General features: G+C 36.8%; 1 protein-coding gene across 1 annotated transcript in view; it reads left to right on the top strand.

The window, feature by feature from the left end:
- Positions 1–25,139, top strand: part of SLC26A7 (solute carrier family 26 member 7) — a 73,132-nt gene that overhangs the window by 30,050 nt on the left and 17,943 nt on the right. Inside the window, exons 5-11 of the mRNA XM_009469286.2 lie at positions 4,817–4,969; positions 6,382–6,464; positions 8,658–8,805; positions 10,916–11,029; positions 14,117–14,194; positions 15,694–15,789; positions 22,924–23,030. Coding sequence (XP_009467561.2) covers positions 4,817–4,969; positions 6,382–6,464; positions 8,658–8,805; positions 10,916–11,029; positions 14,117–14,194; positions 15,694–15,789; positions 22,924–23,030 — 779 coding nt within the window. The remainder of the gene's footprint in view (positions 1–4,816; positions 4,970–6,381; positions 6,465–8,657; positions 8,806–10,915; positions 11,030–14,116; positions 14,195–15,693; positions 15,790–22,923; positions 23,031–25,139) is intronic.

Below are 25,139 nucleotides of genomic sequence, written 5' to 3'. Positions count from 1 at the left end.
TATGTAATTTATTAAATTTCATTTTCCCTGTACATGGTTTGTAACACTGCAATAGGGCTGCACTTTGCAGCTTCGATTGGTATTTTATAATGGGAAAGGCAAGGTGAAGGTGAAGAAGAAAAATGGTGAAGGTAGACTACATGTGAGATCTAATTTTTAGAAGGGACAAGAAAAGCATCATCAAGTTTTACTTAGCATCTGAAAACAGAAAAACATATCTATATTTGCCCTTTATCCATGTGTGCATATATTTATCCTTCCACAAGTTTCTGAGAAAATGCAGCACTGCAAAATGAACTCCTGCAATGTAACAAACCTACTTTACAAAATGGGGTCTTTTGTGGTTGTGTTGCAAGTTTGTTGCAAAATTCTTGTGGTTGTGCTGCAACTAGCTGATAAAACCTTCATGTTCCCACTATTGGTCTTTTTTTTCTTCTTTTTTTTCCCTTTTTTTCCCAGTTTGTTCCCTATATAGTTCCCAGTAGTTGCCTGTACTTTTTTTCCCACAGTGTGTTATATTTGTCTAACAAACATCAAAATGAAACATTTCTGAAAATGCAATGAGGTCATCTACTGTTAAACCGTATTAAGTGTTTTAACTAATATGTTCCTTTAATTCTTTTGTTTGCTTCAGCTGCTATACTCATTTTAGAACTAATCTTTCAGGTTTTCATGTACACATTAAAAAAACCCTCAGATTATTTCATTATTACATCAGAATACACATTCTTTCTGGAATATTAACCGTTACAATGTTCATTATTACTCTATGAAAGTATGTGAAAATACAGTGGAACTCAAAGCCATTAATTTCCCATGCGAATAGGGACATTCAGTGTCTGTATATATATGTGTGCAGAGTTAGAATATTGCTTTTGTCACTTATGTGCAAATTTCCATCGATTGCCAAAATGTTCACTGATTCCTAATAATATTGCCAGACCATTTCCATTAAAAATTTTTAAACAAAACTGCAATAAATATAAAAAACAAGAGGCAAACAGGTCAATTAATACATTATTGCTGTATTTTTAAATTTTCTTAATTATGTAATGACACAAAAAAATGCTTCATACACTGCAATATCAAACTAAATTCTGCTACAGAATTTCTAAATTATTTCAGTAAGTGCATGATCAAAATATGTAAAATACTGAATTCATAATGATGTTTGTGATGAAAACATTTATAAATATTTCTTTTTAATCAGATGTCAGTGCTATTACAAGCTTGAGCTTTAGGTGCTTACATTTAGGATTTACACTTTCACTTTGGGTGAGTACAGTAACTGACTGGACAGTAAAATGTTTGAACTGTATAATATAGAGAGATAGCTATGGTATATGTTAACCACATTCATGTTAAGAGCCACATGCTCTTTTTTTCTGAAGAGCCTGTGAGTCGTTTGTGAAATGGTCTCCTGGCTTTGTCGGCCATATCATGAAATCAGTAGTTTTAGGTTTTCACAGAACGGTTACCTGGGAACAGAATAGTCAGTGGAAGCTCTTTAGTCTGATGTAGTAATTGATTTAATATTTATGTATTACTGCCAGAATTGTTTCAGTGTGCTACAGACACTTTGGGGGTAGAGCTGTTCATGCTACGGAACTCACAGGAGTTACGAAGCATTGGTAGTCCCATTCTTTTTCATTTATTGGCTGATGTAGATGACACCCTGAAGGGTATGATTTGAAGAGAAACACCAAAGAATACACTAGCAGTTCATATAAAGTGTTTTTCGCAAAGTCTGAAAAAACTATGACAAAGGTCTACAAGATTTGGCTATATATTTTAAAAATTAAATGGAAGCTTCCTTTTTAGTCAATTTGTAAAGAAAGACAGAAATTCTAAAACCTTATGCATATTTCTTTCTAATCCTTCATTAGAATTATATTTATTCACCCAACCATATGTCTCACTTTTTATCTAGGAAAATTAAATTCAACACCTTAAACACAGATAGCTAATGCTGACACTTCAATAGACACCATTCATTTCAAAATAAGCCCATGTTTCTTTGACTTCGACAATTAGGAATCAATCCATTTCTTCCCTTTTCTTACCACTTCACCTTAGATCTAGTTCAGTCTTTGGTAAGTTTGTGGGCACAGTTTGAAATATAGTTTTCCAGATTGCCTCCTTTTGTCCTAATTAATCACAGCTTTGCTTGGGCACTGCGCCAAGTCCTGTGCTCTCTTGAAAGTGCATTCTTGGAAAATTATGGGTACAGAGACTAGTTCCAAGCCACTCAAGACACAATCCACGTTGTCTGATTACAGTGGCACAATATGTTGTTAAAAACTCTGGTTTCATTACGATTCTTCAGATTTATGACATATATATATCATATTATTTAAAAAGTTGATTTTGAAATGTTTTCGTGGGTTCTGAGAAAGGTTTGTTCTGGGTTATACTGTGCCTCCTTAATCAAAAATCCAAGGGCTAAATTTCAAGGGACTGGACTAAATTTTCCTCTTTATGAGGAAAATTACATTTTGTCTTTTTTTTCTGCAACCATTTTTAGAGGTTTTTTTAATTGTGTTTTTTTCCCCCCTTACATTATTATGAAAATATTCTTAGAAAGGGCGAGAGAGGAAAAATCAGGAAGTTATTTGTAATTTACTCATTCTTCAAAATGAGCATCATGTCTTCAAGGAGTGACAGAATCAGAATAGTGGAAAAAAATTATATCATCATATTGACCACCTTTCTGCTAGAACAGGGTTCTTTCCTAAGATAATTTTTCTAGTACTTTTTCCTGTCCAATATAAATATGTGTATTTAAGCTCCAAACTGTCAAACCTTATTAGCATTATACATGTATTTGAGAATAGGTTCTCTGGGCAGAAAATTATTAATCTGTATTTTGATAAGACTACGAGTGTCACTTTTCATGTATTTTAGTGGTAATCTTAGTTGTTGACAGAGAAAACAGCTTTTTTTTTATATTATTATTTCAAGCTTAGGTTGCTTGACTTTACTATCCTTAATGTTGAGGTTTAAAAAGAAGTTACTTGTGATGCAGTCTAAATCTACATCTTAAATTTTTACTTTTGTTCCTCTATATAGTTTGCATTTCAGGCTACACAATAATTCCCAGAATATAAATACAGAATTCAAGGGACTGAGCCTGCCTTGTTTTTTTCCTCTGCAGCTTTAGTAAGCATGTGTATTATGTCCATTTTCATGCCTCTCTATTCCTCCAGGCAATAGCCTATTGTTTTTATTCATGAGGCCTGAAAAAAACTTGTGATAGGGATCTGATTATTTCTTTGTTTATTGGGACAGAAGTTCCCTCTAACTTTCTTCAGCCCTTCTAACCATTCCAGTAAACTTGTGAATTTTTTCATTACTTTCTGTTAATCTGTTATGATACTGATTTATGCCTCATTTTCCAGACCCTCAAATTGAGAGTAGAACCAAAACTACAATTCTCTGACAACAGTGTCATCTGTGCTGGTATGAAGGCAATTGCATTTTTCTGAGTCTGTTACTTACAACATTGTATTCTTCATCAGAGCTCCCTGTTACTCATCACCATTGGTCATTCTATTCCGTATTTCTATTCCACATGCTGCTTCTATTCAGCACCGCATTTCCTTTCTTCATTATAGACCCAGCTATATTGTTCTAACCATGTTTTACAGCATGTTGCACCACACATTAACCTCTGAAAAGCTGAGGGCCTCTCATCTGCAGCTCCATAGCTCTGCTCCAGTCTCCTCTTTCTCTTTTAACACTGCAGTCTGCCTCTCATGTGCAATGATGTAGCCATTCCTCAACATCCCAGAGTGCAGTGTGGCAGGACTTTGAACCTCCTGGTCCAGCATTCCCCACCCCTCGCACCCTTGCACCTGCAATTCCCACACCTTGCCATGGAGAGTTTCCCCTGGAAAGCACTTGCCACTGATGTGTGAATCACCCTTTCTTCCCCTATTCTCTTTTTACCTCTTGTTTTGCAGCTTTTAACTTACAAGTTTACGCTAGGGAAAGAAACAGGGCTCAGTAGATAATATTAGTTATTTAACTAACCAATAACATATGTACACAAAGCTTGACAGCTAATTAGGATGTGCAGCATCTGGACCTGATCCATGCTCCATGGAGCACTGTTTGTGTAATGGGCAAGGGCAAACAACAGGGAGATCAAGTGCACCCTGCTGAAGCTGTACAGTTACTCTAAAAAAGTATTTGCATGGATCCTCTCATGTACTGGAGAGGATGCCCTGAAGAGGATGACCTTCTGGGAAGATTCCTGTTGCTTCTCTTTCCATCCAGCCACTACTGCATTTTTCTTTCCCTTTTCGGTCTTCCTCTCTCTCTCCTTCTTTTCCCCCCTCCTTTCTGTCTTTTAAATTTTTTCCTCGGAACTAACTTTTACTATTACAGTTGATGGATGTTATGAGCTATGGACACTGAAAATAAATCTTTGGTCATGTAGGCTTCTCTCAACTTTCTGTGCAACATTCATTTATCTCACTGAATTTAATGAGACTGAATAAGAAAAAGATACATACCACATTTACAGGAATTTTCTTTATTTTCTACCAATAGAAATTTGTAAATTCGTATATACAAATATTCGCTGCATTTTTTGAGTTTTCAAAAGTCCATAGTATCTTAACAATTGGTTATTTTCTTCCTTGCAAAATCTTAAGTGTAGGTCAGTTTGTCAGATGACTCAGCTTCTGCAGTATTGATTCTGCTCTCACAGATTATTTGAGATGTCTGAAGTTGTGTAGAATATGCCACAGCATATGACCTAAATTGATACATTTTTTTTTGATCTGTGATTGTTATTTGCCGTTCACTGTAGATTTATGCCTACATATTTGAGAATATCAGATCAGTTCAGTTGGAGACTTTACTTCTCTCCTTGCTGAGCATTGTGGTGCTTGTTCTTGTTAAAGAACTGAATGAGAAATTTCAGAGAAACATTAAAGTTGTTCTTCCCATCGATCTAGTTTTGGTAAGTACAAAATCAAACATCGGACTTTTTTTTGCTTTACAGAGCTTTCAGTGGTTCAAGTAATCTGCTGAAGTTTACTGTGTTGTCTATAGTTACCCACGGCCACACCTGCCACTTATTAAATGGGTAGCTAATTTTCATGGCTGTATGTTAAATCATAGAACAGGAAATAGTTTCGCTAAATAATTAAGAAAGAAGTGACATACGTTTCCAATTTGTATAATATTTTTCATGTGTTTACTACTTTTTACATAATCACAAGAACATGAAGCGTAGAATGCTAAAGTGTAAGTAGTTTGAAACAGAAAATGAAAAGTAACAGGCACTTTGTAACTTCAGGCAACCCTTGTGCTGGGTAGCTGTGGCTTAGATGTTACTTGCTATTTATCTGCAGCAAAGTTAAATACCTAAGCTATTGCTTTCTGTAATTTTACTTACAGTTTTCCTTTCACATGGCATACGCTAAATTGAAATTAGCTATTGCATTGTAAATCCTTACTTTAATGATTAGGCTATAGTCAAATAACCAGCACCAGGACAGACTTCTGTTTTTCTCTAGTTCTCTAAAAGAAAATTTTAAAAAATGATGGCAGGTGCTTTTCAGAGCAGATCATCACAATTACTCTTCTGTTGCTGGAAGAAGTTACTTACAAAAGAATAATTTTTCTTGGGCAAAATGCTGGAAAAGAAGATAGTGTGGTTCTGGTCCCTGCTCTAAGATCTGTTTCTGTGTTGCTTTTTAAACAATACTGGATAAAACGTACTAGCAAACTGAGGATCACAGACTGGAGCCTTTGTCTGTTCTATTGGGATTTGTCTGTCCATCTCATAAAAAGTATGGGAAGTGAGTTTGAACCTCCTCAGGGCCAAAATTTCCACTCCCTCAGCACCATTTATACCTGCAGGAAAATAAACATGAGGCAGTCACATCTCCTGCTGTGTTTTGTGCTGAAGTTCACACTGCCAGTCTGGATTAGATGTGCTCAGAAAACATCAGTTGAATCAGACCACTCAGGAGCACCTAAATTATGAATTCTTTTAAGATGCTCTCCTGAATGGCAGTGGTCTGGGGCACGTGCTGTATAAAGGCAGTTTGGACACTGATTGGCAAGGTTCCTGAGGCTTTACAGAGACTTGTACAGATCCTGTTCATTAACATAGAAAGTCCAAACTCCACCATAGTCTTTCTTCAACCACCTTTTCTAAATTCATTATTGTGTCCAGATCTTAGTTTCTTTTGACTTTCTTCCACATTTGCAAAAATGTTCGTAATAATATTCCCTGTCTTACAGGATTGATCTAAGGATAAATGCATGAACACTGTCATGTGATTAAGTAAGGCAATAATAGGGACCATGTAAGAAGCTAAAAGCAATAGAAACATAACATCTTTTTCTGTGTTGAATCAATAGGTAATTGCTACATCCGTTGCCTGCTACTATGCTGATATGGAATACGTCTATGGGCTAGAAGTTGTGGGACATATTCCTGAGGGGTAATGTGTTTTTCATTAGCTTGTGGCTTTTGAATATGTTTACTTCTGAGAACAGTCTCTGAAGAGGTCAAAGTAGTTTTTTAAAATAAGGAATGGCAAAAATCTATTATGTTCCTTTCCAACCTCCTCAAATTCTCTCTCACAATTCAACCCCATGTTAACCAGATATATTTGTATAGATATCATTGTAAAAAAGCAGACTTTCTTGTAAATTTTCATAGCTTTTTCATTACTTTATGGAATAGAAAGTAGGTACTAAGTACCTGATGATGGCTGATAGATGTATGACAGGAGGACAGAGCACTCTCTACGAGATTATTGCAACCTGCTTTTTGAGGGTTTCCTTGGGTTATTATAGCAGAAAGGACTTGCAATGAGATAAGGCTTGTAGATTACTACACTCTGTTCTTCTCCACTCACTTATATAGCAATTTTAGAAAATGTCGTTTCTGAGGAAATGTAAAGGATTTAGATATGCATAATCCAGAAAAGAGCATTCTGACTACAGACAGTGATACATTTTTCTCCATGATCTTGAAGAGAAGGAAAAAAAAAATCGGTATAATTAACTGGAAAAAGAAATTAGTTCAGATGTCAGAGAGAATGTTCAGACTCTAAGGGTTGGTAAGGAATAGCACAGCTGCTGTGTAAACTCCGTTTTGGAAATTGCAGGGTGTCGTGGTTTAACCCCAGTTAGCAACTAAGCACCATACAGCCACTCGTTCAACCTACACCCAGCCTGGTGGGATGGGGGAGAGAATTGGTAAAAAAACCAAACAAACCAACCTGGGCTGAGATAAAGACAGTTTAATAGGACAGCAAAGGAAGAGAAAACAATAATAATAATAATGATAAAAAAAATATACAAAACAAGTGATGCATAATGCAATTGCTCACCACCCACTGACCGATGCCCAGCCCCTCCTTTACCAGTGATCACTGCCCCTTGGCCAGTTCCTCCCAGTTTATATACTGAGCATGACATCATATGATATGGAATAGCCCTTTGGCCAGTCTGGGTCAGCTGTCCCGGCTGTGCCCCTTCCCAGCTTCTTGTGTACCTGGCAGAGCGTGGGAAGCTGAAAAGTCCTTGAGTAGTATAAACACCACCCAGCAACAACTAAAACATCAGTGTGTTATCAACATTATTCTCATCCTAAATCCAAAACACAGCACTATATCAGCTACTAGGAAGAAAATTAACTCTATCCCAGCTGAAATCAGGGCACAGGGTTTCCCTAAATTTCACAAAGTACAAGTCCAAGACAGCATGAGTGCATGTGTGGCAGCTTGCATTGATAGAAATAAAATAAGGGAAGTCACTGAGAAAGAAAATTGCTTTTAAGTATTTAGGGCACGCTATTACATGTTATGTATCTGAGATTAAACAGGGCTAAGCGTGCCCTTTCGATATGTGTTATGAGCAGCTAAATTGTATTGGTGCAGCTTTAATCAGGAGCTCATTTTCTGTCTGATCTCACAGGAGAATATTCTGTGATGTTGAAAAACTCAAGCAGAAGCCTGGATCATTCTTATGTATTTTTACGTACACACTTACCTGAAATATCTAACTAACTGCCTTGTCAGTGGTGAGCATTAGAAACCTTCAGAGTGAGGTTTGGTTCTTAGGTGGTGTGATTTGTGCTCTGGAGAGACTGAAGTCTTTTTGTGGAGTACAGAGACAATCTGGGGTGATGTGGTTCTTAACTGAGGCATTTCATTGCAGTCTGCATTAGAAGGTCTCCATTAGATGGAATAAATGTCCATACTGTCCATAACCTACAGGAATACCAAATTGCTTAAAAGGTTTAAACTTCACAGGAAAGCCAACTATAAAAAAGATAAAAATATACAGTAGAGCTTCTTTTGTTGCGCATTACAAAATTAGGGAATGGTTGCTGATTTTATCTGTCAGTGGGGGAGCTAATTTATAAGGATCCCTTCATAATTTCTCAAATTGAAGTTTACAAATGGAATACTCCATCTGAAACTGTTTCATCTTCCTGTACAAATTCTCTCCTGCAGTTCCCCACAGATCTTATTGCTGTAAAATATTGAAAAATGTCACCTTAGAAGTATTAAAAAAATCAGCTGTGCATGCACAGAGATTGTTCTCTTGTATTTTCATGAATTACAGGTATATCAAGGCTATGTTCCAGGCTTTGCAAAAAGGACTGTCTGTATTTTTTATAGGTTACCATCACCACAGACACCACCCATGAACGTCCTGTCTGAAGTAGTCACTGAAGCTTTTGGAGTAGCACTGGTTGGTTATGTAGCATCATTAGCTCTTGCCAAAGCCTCTGCTAAAAAGTTTAAATATACTGTGGATGATAACCAGGTAAAGCTCTTTCTCCTTATTGTCCATAAGCCTCAAAATTTCTTCACCATTCTAGAAATGTATTATAGATGAATGGCCAGCAGGAAAGGGTGAGATCCATATAGCATCCTGAGGCCTTCCAGTGATTACAATAAAAGCCACATCTAGCCCAAATCAGCTCTGTAGAACATCCTAGTTGGTTTTGCTGCTCCTTTTAGGGAAATGCATCCTCCAGGATAATCTCATAATACTGCATTTGGGGCAGCCAGCAGCCAATTTGGATGTTAATGCATTTTTTCAGTGTTCTAAGACAAGACAGCTTCTTCTCTGGTAGCTGAGCTCTTAAAGACCAGCCAAGATGTTAAATCAGTGACTGGTTAAAGAAACAAAGCAGTTCTAAAAAGAAACTAGGTACTTATAGCCCCAGGACATATCTGATATTATAAAATGAAGCTTATGCAAAGTAGAAGTCTCATCTGAAAGAAAGGTTTATTTGTATAAAAGCAGCAGAGTGGGTTCAGACAGTTCTGCCAAATTTGCAGCCATAGGAGCTTTCTGTTCAGAGTCCAACTTTACAGTGGGCAAGGTTAAGTAAGAGTGGGATGTTTACTTTCTCAACTACCCCACTGCTGGTCATGGCAGGTGGGTAACTCCAAGGCAACTGGAAATCCGTGGAGACAATTATTCAAGTACTGTGGTAATAAACACTCCATTTTAAATAACTGGCAATAGTGCTGCGTGATGAAAATGCTGCCGCCACCTTTCTCTTAAGTGGTTTGGGATAAATGACATAAGGTTGAATGAAGAACAGTTGGTTTTGCAGCTGGAGGTCTATTTGAACACCCTATCTAGACAGGTCAGTCTTGCTACGTGAGTGCATGTCTTTTACCACTCTTTGTGTCATTGGAAAATATGGTGGGAATGTTCTTGTCTACTCAGGTCTCTCAAATTTTTTTCAGAATGAATACATTGTGCCATGAATTTCTGTTGATGCTTCAGAGCCATGTTTTCTAGGGAGCAGAGGGAAAATGCTTTGAGCTTAATACAAGTCAGGCTTCAGGGCGATATGCTGTTTTGTCTCAAGAGCACGAAATGGAACACAGCAACCTGTACGTCTTTCTGCACCTTTGGAAAACTTAGAGCTTACACAGCTTAATTACTGAGGTGTTGGAAACTGTGTGTATGTCGAATAATGGAGCAAAAGAGCAAAACCACCATGAGAACAGAGGCTGCGGTGGCAGTGTGGTAGTGTAGCTGTATTGCATTCAGGGGCCAGGCATAGGGCTCTGTGTAGTGGCATGTGGGTGTGCAAGGCTGTCTGGCGAGCTTTAAGGCAGTGCTGTCCTGTGCTGTGAAGACGAACTTATGATCAGGTGTTGCCCTGGCTGGATACAAAACCATTTGTGTCCTAAGCACATCTAGCAGTATTGAGGTCTTTTCTTACACATTGCTCTCAGGAGATGAATGAGCTCCTTATAATCTGGGGAAGAAGACTGATGCTGGGTAGCCAAGTTGGGGTGCTTTCTCAGAAAACACTGTTCAGCTCAGGCTGCAGATACAAGGTGGCTTCCCCATTTTTTCTTCCATAAATCTTTGTTCAGACATGTCTGCATTTTGACTGTGAATAAACACCAAATGTATTTGTAATGAAAGACAGCATGCAGATAGTATTGCTACCATACTTCACTTTCACTAAAGCATGCTCTAAAAGAAAAAAAAAGTGGCTGTCTTTCCAGTAGAGTCATAAGCCAGAAACAACCTGGACACTGTCCAGATCCCACTACTTGAGAATCTGGCCTCTTAAAAAGCAGATGTGGATCAAGATGTAAATATTTTGGCTGAATTTCATCTTCAAAACTTAGCAATATCATTTATTCTGTGAACAAAATGTGCCTCCTGCTTTTGATGAATCTGGTTCAGCAGCTCTATCATTCAAATTAGTTCTGAGTTGTGAGAAGATATATTATGTTGGGAGATCTTTTGTCATGTACATATGTGATTTTTTTCCCTCAAATATATGGCCATACTTTGTCATTGCTAATATTTACATAGGGGACTCCTCTGTTGGCAAGAAGCATTGAAATGACAGAACAATAGGAAAAAAACCATATTCTATTTAACAACTTTGCAGGAATTTTTGGCTCATGGCCTCAGCAACGCGATTCCTTCATTTTTCTTTTGCATACCAAGTGCTGCAGCGATGGGACGGACGACACTTTTATACAGTACTGGTGCCAAAACACAGGTAATGGGTTAGAGTGAAGTACATAGGAAAAGTAAGGCTATGATACTATTCACTGGAACTTGTACTGATTTGTACTTTGTACTTGTATTTCCCTATTATCCCTTTTCCTCTGTCCTGGGAAATGACTCTGCCCTGTCATTTTTAACAATCTGCATGGAATTGCATCTGATCAGCAACTGTCTTACTAGAAAAGCTAGTGGTTCCCCTTATTAATTTTTACCTGTTTAATTCAATATAAACACTAAAGTCTATGTCAGTAAGGAGGTTAGGAATTGTGTTTTCAGACTGCAGGAAACTACACACAAGCCCTTTCAGTTTTATGTGAATTTGTTAACACTGTAACAAAAGTGCCCTCTAATGGTGTTTAATGGATTTAATGGTACAGGCTAAGCTGAAGTTCTAGAAAAAAATCAGATTTAATTTAGTGCTTCTATCTGATTTTCAAAATAAAGTGAAAGTAACCTTAAGAGCTGCTGCTAAAAAACCTAAGCAATCTCACAACTTCTGCCTTGTGATGTGGTGTACTTGTCCATCCCTCAGTATACATGGAGCCCACAGAGATGACACTCAGATTTTTGAGGCCTTTTTGGGTTATTTCCTACTGTTGGAAACCACCCCCAGAAGTTCTTATTGCAGTAGCTCAGAAAAGAGGCAACTGCAATTGATGAAAATGATAATTGTGACCCTGTAAGGATGTAACCTGTCCAAACCATGCCTGTGAACAAGAGAGGCAGCAAACTGCACATCTGTGACCTTTGCATATGGTGGCACCACGTGGGCCACAGCACCTGGGACACCCCTGGGGCAGGCTCACCCCTAAGTACTGCCTCTCCCTCCTTCCTCTGAAATTCAAGGCTCCATCAGTGGCATCCTGCCACATAAATGTTACATCCTTTGGAGTTTGTTGCTATTTTCTTTTTATAACTTGCTCTTGCCTGTGTAAAGGACATTAATTTACAAGGAAAAGGACAATGAGGTACAACTGACAAGACTAAGCACAGTCTACAGGTGCTGTTTCTTCTTGACCATGTCGTGCAATTATTTCTCATGCAGACACCACAATACTAAGAAATGATACAGGGCTTTATTTCAAAAATCTACATGTTAATTACTTGCTAATTAGCCTACACAGTACTCTGAACTTGATTAATCATAATGAATAGTTTATCCAATAATAATATTTAAAAGCATTTATATGCAAATAGTTTAGCTACCACTGTGCTACTAGCCATATCTTTGAGTTGGATTCAATGTCGTACCACGTGCCCTTATCCTCACAGGCAGCCTCTTCTGTTATCTGTTCATGTATTGTCTGTACAATTTGCAGTTGTACTGCATCATGGCTTTTCCAAGGAAGCTTTAAGGTAACGTGAAGACCTATACCTGAAGACCTATAACCTGAAGACCTATAACCTGAAGGCATATAGGATATCTGAGCACTTTAGCTCTGGTACATGTAGGCAAAGGCCCTGATAGAAGGTTATTCAACATATGAAACGGAAAAAGAAACCACTATAGTTTGATTTCAAGGTAGGAAGTACATCATAAAAATAACAAGTATCTGCTTGGCTTTATCCATTGGTTTCACAGTACAGCAGAGCCTGCATCCAAAAGTTACAGTGTGGCCACGCGTTAACACTGAGGGTACTTTAATAAACATAGCATTCTCTCTCCTGTCTTCTTTTTGAAAAGCAACAGATCCACTTAATCTTCTACTTTTGGGGCTGTCTAAGTAGAATGAAGAGATGAGAAGAACATTGCTAATAAATGTTGGTCAGATCATAGGCAAAAAGAGTGAGGGGTTGCTTTGACTACATAGAGAGAAGTCGGTTTACTTTGACATACGTCATGAAGGAAATGCAAAGAGCCTTTCAGGGGCTCAGAGCAGCCCTTTTTTCTCCAACGGCTATAGCTGGGATTCAGTAATGCCATTTATTCTTCAGTGATATCTTTTCCTGGGAGAAAACAGAAGTGAGGGACTGTATCATGGGCTAGAAGTGTCCTTCAAATAGAATCAACACTTTTTTTTTTTTCTTTTTGGGAAGGCGGAAAGAGGGAAAAGTTCCTTGTGACTTTACGAGCAGATTTTGTGTCCCTTTTTCTGTAAACACTCTGTCTATACTTCTTGATGGTATTTTTAAGTACACCATGGCTTTAATTTTCTAGTGTTTTAACAACTTGTCTGGTTTTGTTTTTAACAACTTGTCTCTTAAAATGAAACCTAATTATTTTAGTAAAGAAACATATTATCAATATAAAAATAAAGTGAGCATCTGTCTACTTATCGTCAAAAACCTTCTGTGAATCTGGACGGTATCTTAATGAGACCAGAAGTACTCTACTTTGTGAGCACTCAGAGTGGAGTAGGAGACTGCAATTTTACTGTAGTTTTCCATCAGATTAATACCACATAATACTGTGAAGAAACATATAATCCTTAGACCATGTATTTGTCTGGATTCATGTCACCTGCATTAATTATAATTTTAATATATAAAAAAAAATTGTTCCTACATTTTCTAACGTAAAGTCCACTGATATTAATGTGAAATCACTGGTGGTTTCTGACTTAGCACAATAGTTTCTTTTTAGTGTTGATCCCAGTAAAAGAAGTTAGAAATCTTCTCTTGTGCAAAAATGACGACACAGTTCTCCATACATAATTTTTGCTCAGTGCTGATAGATCTGTTCTTTAGTGCAACACACACTGCATGTCTGTAAATATGTTACAGAATGACAGTGGGTGCTGTGAAACTTCTGGGATGAGACATTGCACACACACGCTCCATTGAATAACCGAGTGTGTAAGTGATGCTGTGGTCTGTGTCTGTGTTCTGTCAGCAGGGTCAAGCACAGATGTTGAGATCTCTCACTATGTTTTCACTGTAGTTGGCTGAACGTAATCACCAGAGATTAAAACTGAAATTATATGAATCTGCAATCCGTAGATACATTAATAGTTAACCTCTTCAACATCTCATTCTTGACTTTGTCTACAATATTTGATAATTAATCCTTTTCGCACATTTTAATTTATATCTTTTTTTATTAGATTGAATGATCTGCTTTTCTTGTTTATTGGTTTAGGTGGCTTGCCTTATCTCTTGTGTATTAATTCTTGTGGTGATCTATGCAATTGGACCTATGCTGTACTGGCTGCCTATGGTATGGTACTTATCTTTTTTTTTTAAAGATTATGTCAAACATTTTCTAATGACTTAATTTCTTTCAGGGAAAGATAGTACTACCTCTAAAACAGGTATATTTAATTTCAATGGCAGAAAGATAGTAAGGGTACAGCAAGTCTCAAAATCATAAAATACAGACATGACAACATAACACATGTAGATTTTACTCATATATAGTTCCATATATAAGCTACCACATAAGTATATAAGAAAGCATTTCTCTTCTACTTATGTTTGGCATGTAGTTTATGAAAAATATACATCCAGAGTGCTGTGGATTTGTAAATTGACAAAGTGTGATAGAAATTAATGAAGATCTACAATTTTTCTCCAGTTATACATATGATGTATGACTTTGCTTTTCAAATAAATTTGACACAAATGGTTGTAGATAGTGATCTAAACTTAATTACAGAAAGATTATGAGGTATTCGTATATCTCTGTCATGGAATATGTCTTCTACACTAAGACTCTGTAAAGTAACGTGGTGTGTTTTCACATAAGCTATATCTAACTTTTAGTATTACAAATTAATATTTAATTTTAACTAAAGGCATGTCAAAGATGCAAAATACAGCTCCAAAATTATCCATAATTCTGCCATGTTTGTACATGAAATTTTAACTCAACAGTGTTTTAAACTTACTTTGTGCTATTGTTTACATAGTGTCACGTGAAGGTTCTCACTTTTCAAACACAGATCCTTTTATAACGTATTTCAACCATGCAAAGTAAGGACAGTTGAAGAGGGGTGCACAATATGTCCTTTTTCTTACTATATACTATGATGCTATACGATATACTATACTGCTTTCCTCCCTTCATTTTTTATATGGATTATATGTAAATTTTAACTGGTTTCCTGTAGGCTTTTTTTTCCTTATTTTAAAAAACTTTTCATGTGTTGCTTTCTTCATATTTTATTTCTTTTCTACTATGCTTTTTCAGTCCTCCCCACCTATGCACTGCAAGTCCATCGCTTTGTACTCCATCCTTTTCGGCTCCAGATGATTTCTTCATCCATCTGCTCCTCCTTTCCAATTTGGACATCAATAAATTATTTTGTTTGCCTCAAAGTTAAACAATTTTTTGCTCTAGAGGCTTTCTCTAGGTGATGAAGAAGGAGAATTGAAATTCTTCACTGTGTAGAAGTTGAGTGCTGATTTGCATCTGAGCCCCCCAGACTACGGCAGAATGTAGTTGGTCTGGCGACACATGGAGAGTCTCGGGAAGTCCTGAAGTTTCTGTCATTTTTCTCACAATTAGGTGGCCTATAGATTGCCTTCAGGAAAAAAACAAATGGATTTGATACTGTTACGTTTATGTCACAAGGACACCTGTGCTTATCCCTTTTTTGAAACACTAACTTCAGTTTTTTGATAATTTAATTATAATATTGACTACTAAATTGGAGAAAGAGCATTTGTTTTCACTACCAATTCTGCAAATGGCTTTTGTTTTTTATTTCTTTGCAGTGTGTGCTAGCAAGCATTATTGTTGTGGGCTTGAAGGGAATGTTAATGCAGTTCCGTGACTTAAAAAAATATTGGAATGTGGATAAAATAGACTGGGTAAGTGAAACTTAATCTAAGGAGGTTTTCCTGAGACTCTTTAACAATATCTGCTAAATAAACTTTCATAGTTCTGTGGCCCTAGAAGAGATAAGTGCAAGCCATTATTATTAGGGGTTTTGTGTACTATCAGCTTATCTTCTGTCTCAGAATAACAGCATCTGTAATGTCAATTGTATTAAAAAAATGGAATTTTAGCAAATGATAAAGAATCAAACTCAGTTTAATGCTAAAGATGTGTATGCAGAGAGATCGTGTTAATCTGAGCAGATGTGTGTCTAATTTTGTATGCCTTCTCTAGCTGGTTAGCATGTTTCTGCTATCGTAGTATTATTGAAGAGATTCTGGTATCTTTGTCCTCTGGGGATATGGAATGACCATTAAGGACAAACAGAACTGGAAACACTAGAGATGCAGAAAGGTACATGTCCTAGGGTGCTGTAGGTAAACTGCCTTAACTCTTTCAGATTTTGCAAACAGAATATCTATTGTTTGATCATAATGAAAGATTCTTCAATATGAGAGAAGGAATACATCAGAAAGGGCAGATAGGTGGAAAGAGATATAGTACAAAAATCTAGTTTAATGCAAAGTCTAAATAGTCTAACATACATTTGCACAGAATTTGCAGCAAGTATTAAAGATGAGTCTATGTTTAGGAAGACTCCTAGATTTCTCTTCTGTGGGAGTTTTTGAATGTATTGGCCAATTAGTGGAACTAAACCCTCTAATCACTTACATAAATACATATTGGCATCCCATAAAGCTTTTGGAACTTCTGTTTATGCAGTTTCAGTTAACAAATATTCAGAAAGGTATTTTGGCCATATCCTCCTCCTTTGTGGTGGGAGATGTAGGTTACTGGAGGTAATATTGGACTTTGTTGATCTCACCAGTGACTTAGTATTCTACAGCAGTAATAGTAAGTCTAGACTGAACAAAACATTTTTTGTAGAGTACTGGATTTCAGTATGGAAAGCAGAGCTGAATAAACAACATCGTTTGGCTATATGAGATTTTTCACATTTCATCACAGAAGACCAGAGGGGTTTTTTTGTATCATGCAGAAGAAAAGCTCTGTCTTTTGTGAAATCTTATGTTCCTCAAGCAGCAAAATTCTGAAAATATTTTATCTAGCTTAAATATATCTAGCTTAACCTAGATTTCCAGTGTCCCAAGGCATGGATGATGTGGATCAAGAATTATTTTGGGGACAGCGGACTTAAGAAAATTGGTAGTTACGGGAGACAGATATAGCTTCTCTATCAGTGCATTGAGATAATAAGTAGTTAAGTTTTCCAGCAGGATATTCTGGAATCTCACTAGTCTTGATGTGTCTTCATAGATAGACTAGCCTGACTGATTTTTGTTTTTGTGGGTTTGGCAGAAAAGGGTGGGTGAATACTTAGTTATTACATCTCTCACATCTGTCATTATTTCTAAGAATGGTTGTAGAGAGGGAGAGTTTGCTGGGTTTATCTTTTTGACTGGGCGTACTTGAACAATGATTTATCCTCAAGTAGTTGTACCATCAGCCCTTAGCCTGACAGGGTAAATCATCTTGCTTTAAATAGCATCATCTAAAGTAAGGCTATAAATGATCTTACATTGCTGCCTGGTCTGAGGAACCCCACCAAGCCCAGCGATTTGAGTAACTACACCGGCGTTGATTTTGGCCTGAAAAGATTCACCCCACCAATTGACAGCACATTGGAAATTAATCAGTTCCATTACCAAGGCTATACAAAGTGTTTTGAAGATAGAAACTCTAAAAAAAAAAAAAACCATTTGGAAATAATTAGCAGCTGTTCTTTCTGGAACTGATTCTTTGAAGGGTGTGTGTCACGTAACATAGAAGTCAGGTTTCTTATGCTTATAGGTCTGGCAAACGAGAGTGCGTGAAAACAGAATATTATGGCTTTTGTTGCCTTGTTCCTTTGCACTTCTTTAAGCTTCTCATTGAACACAAACAGGATGAGTAATATTTATTTGTTGATTAGTTCTTTATAAAACGTAATCCTGTTAAATGTAAAAGGTATAGATTGAAAGGTACAGCTCAGGAGTTGAACTCGATGATCCTCATGGGTCCCTTCCAACTCCTGATATTCTGTGAGTTTATGAAATCCCTCCTTTCAGCCACGGACTGCTTTTTCTTGCAAATTTAATGTTTAGGAGCAGCTGAGTTCAAAGGAGCAGCTAGGCTGACAGACCTGAGTAGCTAATACTAAATATTAGCAGCTGAATATTATTACGTATATTTGTTTCAGTTTTCTTTCAGCTTGTTTTTTATCAACCCTTGGGAATGTCCTGTTTTTACATCCCACTGGTCAAATCACATTCTATTTCTTTCCAGCTAGAACCCCACTACCCTTACTCCAAAGAGCCTTTTCCTGCCATTCACAGCACTCATATGAACTTCAAAGGTCTCTTGCTTCAGTTAATGTCTTCTGTCAGTCCCTACACCTTATTGGATGACTTCAATAACTTCAGATCAATAATTGCTCTGTTCTACTATATATGTTAAATACATAGCTGTATACATAACAGTATTTGTCCTTCCTCTGCTGTCTTCATCTTTTGGCTGTTTCCAAGGTGTTGATTCCTGTGTTATCTGTGTTTTGTGCATTAACCTGAGAACAATTTGTCTTGAATTTTTGCCTATTTTGGGGGAACTACCAGGAAGTTGATCTGAAATTCTTCTGTAAGTGTATCTCACTTTTCAGGTCCTCAGATGAAAAGTTGATTTCCATATCCTTCCTGCAAGCCTAATTTCTTATGCAGGCCTACTTCTTGACTAACTTCCCTTTTTTATTGTCCAGCTTGACAGTGCACTTTCTTAGTATCAACAAAAAGGCCAGTGAAGTTCTTGTTAACTCTTGCTCTTAAGGCTGAGCATCCCAGATAAGCTGCAGCCCTTTAAACTAGGCAAAGACTACTGCCTGGTAATGGACTGCTGAAGAAAAATGTTCTTTTTGCTGTTAACAGTTGGACTTGAAAGTGACAAAAGATGGGGAAAAAGTATTTCAGAAGGTGACCCTCTAAGTGAAAAATTACAATAGAATAAAGTTTGTTTTTGTGAGTTAATTATATAACAGGGATTTGGGGTATTCAACAGAGAACTACTATGGCATTTAAAGAGAAAAAAAATATTAAAACTGTACAAGTGACTTTACCAGGAAATGACCACAGCTGAGGCAGAGCTAGATTGTATGCCTGACTTGTAAATCAGAAAGAATGGCAACAATTTATGGTAAAAATTACACATTCCCTGCATGGTGCTGTGATGGGAGAGGTAGTTATGGATGTATGAATTGCAAGTATATGCACATATATTAATGTATAAGGATATAAAGAATGTTACTAATTTAGAAATTAAAGTAGATCCAACAAGGAGGTTCTCACTTTCGACAAGTGTCCTCCCAGATCTTGCCAGTGTGAGTTTCTAAGACATGGAGCCACCACCCTGTCAATCCATTTCGTCAAAATAGACTGGAATAGGGGGCCCAGAGAGGGTGTTCCATGGAATTGGGGAGCTCACTGATGCAATTTCATGTATTTTTAGAACTTTTTAATGTATTAACCTTAGGAGGGAGATGAACTTTTAGATTCGTTCAGGTATTCATCACATAGGGGCCCTGATTCATGAGAGAGCACTGAGGGCTTTGCTATATAAACAATTTTCCAAAGAGTAGGAAGCCACCTCTTCTATGATAATAATTTTACATAAATGCTTCCAGCTTATGACATCCTAGGGAGATTTTCTATCCTTCCCTCATTACTGAATATGCTACCCTGAGTTATATTAGTTTTGCTGTAGTTAGTCTCAGTGGGGTGGGAAGGAATTTACAAATGCTTAATCCATTGAAAGTGTGATTGCCATATAAATTCTTTTTAAAGAATAATATTTATATCAGTCCATGTGTCTCCAGGGCAGTCTGTGCAAACAAATAACTTCTCAACCATTATGCATGGAATGCTTGTGAAAAATTACATTAAAGAACTACCATACCACATTACTATTAAGCTGTTCCTGTTTTATGGCTGTAGTGATCTTCACTCCAGCACTTGAATTGTAAGTTTTGATGAAGGGTGCCCTGAGGACATATGCACACATCAGTCATTTGTCTGCAGAAGGATGGGGGAGCATGGGCATGCTACGCAGCCTTCCTGGAGCCAGAGCCTCCTCCTGGCCTCCAGCATCTTCTCTGTCAAGGCACCCCCTGAATGAACAGGACTTTAATAGGATTCTTCTTCTGGCTACGTGCTGGTGACTGCAGCAAGGGCCTCTGTTTCTGAGCAAGTCATCACAGCCTCGCATTACAGACAGTACAGAGCTGGTCAATCTAGTCATGTTAGGGTATGATTCATCTCTTCTTGAAGTAGGCAACAGTGTAATCAGGTAGGAGTCAGGTGAACTGCATCCTAAATTCCCCTCACTCAGATAACCAGGTCTCTATTGATTATGGAAACCTAGACAGTTCACCCAGCTGTAGACATCTCTGCAGTAGATAGCTAATGCCAAGCGAAATGAACCCTACCCATAGAGGCAATAGCTGATTATCTCCTCAGTTTGCAACAAAAAAGGAAGTTTATAATCTGTTTTCAAATGGTACAGAAACATTTAGTATCACAGTATCTTAGTATTGCATTGTTTAGTCATTGGCTCAGAGACTATTTTCCCACTTCACCTATTTATATGGTTTTTTTCCCACCAAGTTCCTGTTTCATGATCCCCTCAATGGTGGATGGCTAGACCTTATGAAAGGAAAAGGTCTACATGGAAACACACTGTCCACAGAGTTTCAGAGGCAGCTGCTATATATACAGTCACAGTACCTCTCAATGCTTCCTATACTTATATATGCAGAATTCAACATAAATCCATATCTCCTACTTGTTTCTTTTCTCCCTCTCTAGAATTTTTTTCAAATTAATATAGTACAAGCATATTTTGAAGTCAGATTTTGTTTTGACTTCTGAGAATAACACGTGCCTGTAATACATTATTGCTAAGATTTGAAGAATGATTAGATTCTATCTATCCTGGAATATACAATAACCATCTTGAAGTAAGTTGCCAAAGAAAACTTTGATATTTTTACAACTTCTTTGTTGAACCTTGCAACAACCCATAAATTAAAACAATGTCTATCAGATCAACATAACTTCTTTCAACAAGTTTGATGCTACCCTGCCTAAAAAAGTACTGACTCCAGGCCAATACAAAGCACCAAAAGGGTGATTGACAGATGAGAATTGTGATTGTTTTGGCTCATCCTCTACAGCAATGGTGGTCTCTGGTTATGGTTAAGATGTGAGATACTAGGCTGCTTAGTACTCAGCAGTACTTAAACATTTTTGGCTTTGATTCTTCCTATGAAGAGTTCGTATTGGGTTTTCATGCTTTCTGTTTTCTTCTGAGACAGAAGAATTTTGCAGGTCTTGCAGCAGTGATTTAGTTAGACGTGATGAGGCTCAGGTCTGCAGCTGAAGTGGGTTGCTTGATCTCAGGCATTGTCAAGGGTTCAGCCTTATCAGGATGGGCTAATTGTTGATCCCACCTGAATTTCAGGTTTGTAGTAAGTACTTCTGTTAGCCCTTTCATGTCCAGTGAACTTCTTCATAAATATGTATTGGATTTGTAAATCTTAGAATTACTTTCTCACTGATTAATTGGAACTGAATGTTTGTTGTTTGTAAATGTATTCTTTGCAAATATATACACAAAAATTTGTATAAGATGTCATAAAATATAACTGGAGTTTGAGCGCTGTCTCAAAGAATGAACTACCTCTTTACTTAGCAGCCATGCCATTGAAGAGACTGCAAAATCTGTTGCAGTAGTTTAAAATTTTGAAGATGAGAGAGGAAAAGTTTTCTCAGTAGAGTCATGTAACACTCCATCCTCTGTGAAGCACAAATTAGTATGGTATGACTTACATTTTATAATTCATAAAATAACAGTTCTGAAATCTGCTCAAGCAAAATTCCTGTGGTTAGGCTGAAAGTATTCTATTGTCTCTGGCTTTCCTGAGCTAAGTGAAAGCATCAGAAAGGATAATTTTAACACTGATTGTGCCATTGTAATGTGATCTTTTCCTCTGCAAACATTAACAAGAAGCACTGTAACTGTTGAAACAGGCACCTGTGGAGATCAGTATATCCAGAGGAGTGAAAATACTTTCCATTCTTATTTAACACTTTTTATATAAAGATTAGGTGACAGTCTTTGCTTAAGGCCCCCTCAAGGAAAGAAATATGTGCTGACGTCAGGTTAGTATAAGGAATCAAGTAATTTGTACTTTTCTCCTCTTAATTGTAAAATCTGGATATCTCTCTGTCATACACATCATTGTAGTATGGAAATATGAGTGATCATTTCTGTTTAGAAAATAATTAAGAAAAAAATTGGAAATGTTAAAATATTTTGGGGTTTTTTTTGTATTTTAAATTCTGTTTCAATGTGACTTTTGCTTCAGATATGCTTCTTTCTATTTTTTTTTTTAAATTGTATTTAAAATGAACTAAAAGTTTTATTAATCAAATATTCAAAGGCGGAGAAGTAATCTGAAATCTCACCATTTGTGTGTGAAGAAATTGATTCCCCAATAATTTTTATTTGTTATAGAGTTGGTTTAGTCAGCTGTACTCTGATAAATGCCACTTTTAATGAACCTCCTTGCAAATTAGAGTTCCCACTTCCACAATTAGTGGGAGAAGAGCTCTCTGTACGTGAACTTTAAGGTATCTCATTGTATAAAGAGAAAGGAGGATTTTAAATATGTGTGGTGCAGAAAGTGACAACACTTTGCAATGTGAAAAATGAAATATAAGTTTTACAAAACAACTGAGTTAATTCTGAATTATGCTGTTAGTGCAACTATATATGCTATTTTAACTATGAAAGGAACCTCTGTGAGCGTTGGGATGAGTAGTGCCATGTCATATGTATTCTCCCATGGGGAGGCATTATTTTAATTGCTAATTCAATCTTCAATATTTTCCAGTTCAAAGATCTGAATGTTCACCTCTGTGAAACTGACTTCATTATAAAAATCTTTATTTCTGATTCATAAAATGCACATTGTTACAAAAATTGAAACTAATTACCTCTTTCTGTTTCCCTCCTTAAAGAGCATATGGGTTAGTACCTACGTGTTTACAATATGCTTTGCTGCTAACGTGGGACTGTTGTATGGTGTTGTCTGCACCATAGTAATTGTGATTTTCCGCTTTCCCAGGTGAGAAATAAATTTATTGAAATGTTCTAGTAGCACATTGTTATGTCTTCTTTCTGGCACATTGCTTCACTGTCAGGATAGACATACAGTACACTAAATTTAACAATGAAACTTCAGATTTTTAGCTGTAGAAAATTACTAGATAAGACAATTGTAAAGGAAAAGTCACACCTGTGCATTTACTGTGCATTTACTTAGCCTACAGGCTAAGGATCTCTAAGACATTTCATACTGCAGCATTATTTTGTGATTTCTCTTAGTAATACACATCTTTATAACTCATAAGGTGAAGGTAGCATAAAATCAACAGAAAGATCAATAATATTTTTTTTTTCCATTAGATATTTATTTGCTCCTTAAGGAGAAAGTATGTCTGGCAAACCTTAATAACTAAGCACCCTTTATAAAGTCCTAGATACTGTGTTGCACAGGAGTTGATAGTTGACATTTGCACTAATATATATTAATGAAACGTAACCGTCCAACTATTCTAATGTATAATGAAAAGTACATTATAAATTCTGTGTATGAATTAGGAAAGCCAGGACAAAGAAACTAGAGCTAATACAATTTTTTTTTTTTCCAGATATTAAAGTTGCTACTTTGGATCATGAGTAAAGGAAAATATCAGTTGAGGCTCATGATCATTTTGTGCTACAAAGTTAATCCATAGCTCACCAGTCCTGCAAATGACTTGCTGCTCACAGGCAGTTGTTTGCATGAACATTGAATCCCACTGAAATTAAGTACAATATATACAGTTTGATTTAATGCTTGTTAAAGTTAATAATGTTAACCGTTTGTGCATAGCTCTGTTCTCATAGAATAAGTTGCAGAACCAGCATGAAAATAGCTCAAAATTGCAAGCAATTACAAACTATGGAAGATGGTTTCTACTTGAATTAATCAGTACTTTTTTGGTAACCTTCTGCTACTCAGCAAACTAAAATTTCGGTAAATTCTGCTAGTAAAGGAAAATGTAAGTTTTCATATTGTTAACAGCCTGTGTCTGGATGTCTGATGTTCTGCCACAGCAGAAAGGCAGAGATATCTGACACGAAATAGCATGATCTGTTGTCTGATCTAACAGAGACCTCAGTCTGAACCTGCACTAATTAAAGTAAATAAGACTCTTCCCAGTGATTTCTGTGGTCTTCAATCAGGTTGCACATGATTGTCCATGTAATCTGAACATGCTAACAGACTTAAAAACTGTGCTGCACAGGTGAGGTTAGCAAGAGAACATGCAGGAAGCCATCCAGTCGTGGGCAAGAGTGTCGGCAAAAGTGAAGCAAGAAAAATACCATAGATGATTTATTGTGAAGTTTCTGTTCAGATGCCAGAGTATTGGACGTGGTACATGTTATGTATCAGAATGTGTTAAAACCAGCAGCAGCTACAGCTCAATTTATGCAAACAGGAGAGAACAGCTGACTTTTGCAAGCCTCATTTAGCCAACCCCAGTACCTGCAAATAATCCTTGCACATTGTCGCATCTAGTAAATGTTTGTATTCTGGGATTATTTCCATTGCCTAGCTTTAGGCACAGAGCTCAGATAATAGCTAGTTTCATAGCCTTCTTTTTCTGTGGTTAAATGTGTTCCTGCAAATGATGTATTGAAGCAGAAGGTCCTACACTGAGCTGGCTTTTCAAGGCGACTTTCTCTTTTCACTGGCTGTGTAGAGAGCATAGGGATAAAAAGCATACTGACTTTTCCAGTTCAGTCCCCCACTTTGATAGCTAGAGTGCAATGTTCTGTTTCATCATGTGTCAATTATATGACAAATAAAACAAACATCCTTAGTTTTCATGACCCATAGCTATTCGATATCTTTTTTTTCCTTTCCTTACAATATGGTTCTGCAGGTAAAAAAATGAATTAAAACCCAGTACTTTTGAAGCTGTAGATTGTATATTAGCTACCTTGACTTGAGAATAGCTCTCTGGCCAGCTACAAAACAGTCATGAAACCTAAAATTAAGATTTTATTTACCAGAAATTTTCATTATCCATATGTTCAGAGTAATATATTATAATTTTAAAATGTGCTTTTTACCCTTTAACTGGGTCATTATCACAAAAAATAAGATCTATATGCGCGAAAATAC

The sequence above is a fragment of the Nipponia nippon genome, unplaced genomic scaffold (assembly GCF_047370975.1).
Source record: "Nipponia nippon isolate SJK-2023a ecotype South Korea unplaced genomic scaffold, ASM4737097v1 scaffold_1, whole genome shotgun sequence".
In the NCBI taxonomy this organism is placed as follows: domain Eukaryota; kingdom Metazoa; phylum Chordata; class Aves; order Pelecaniformes; family Threskiornithidae; genus Nipponia; species Nipponia nippon.
The sequence above is the reverse complement of the archived record's forward strand: the minus strand, read 5'-3'. Positions and strand labels throughout refer to the sequence as shown.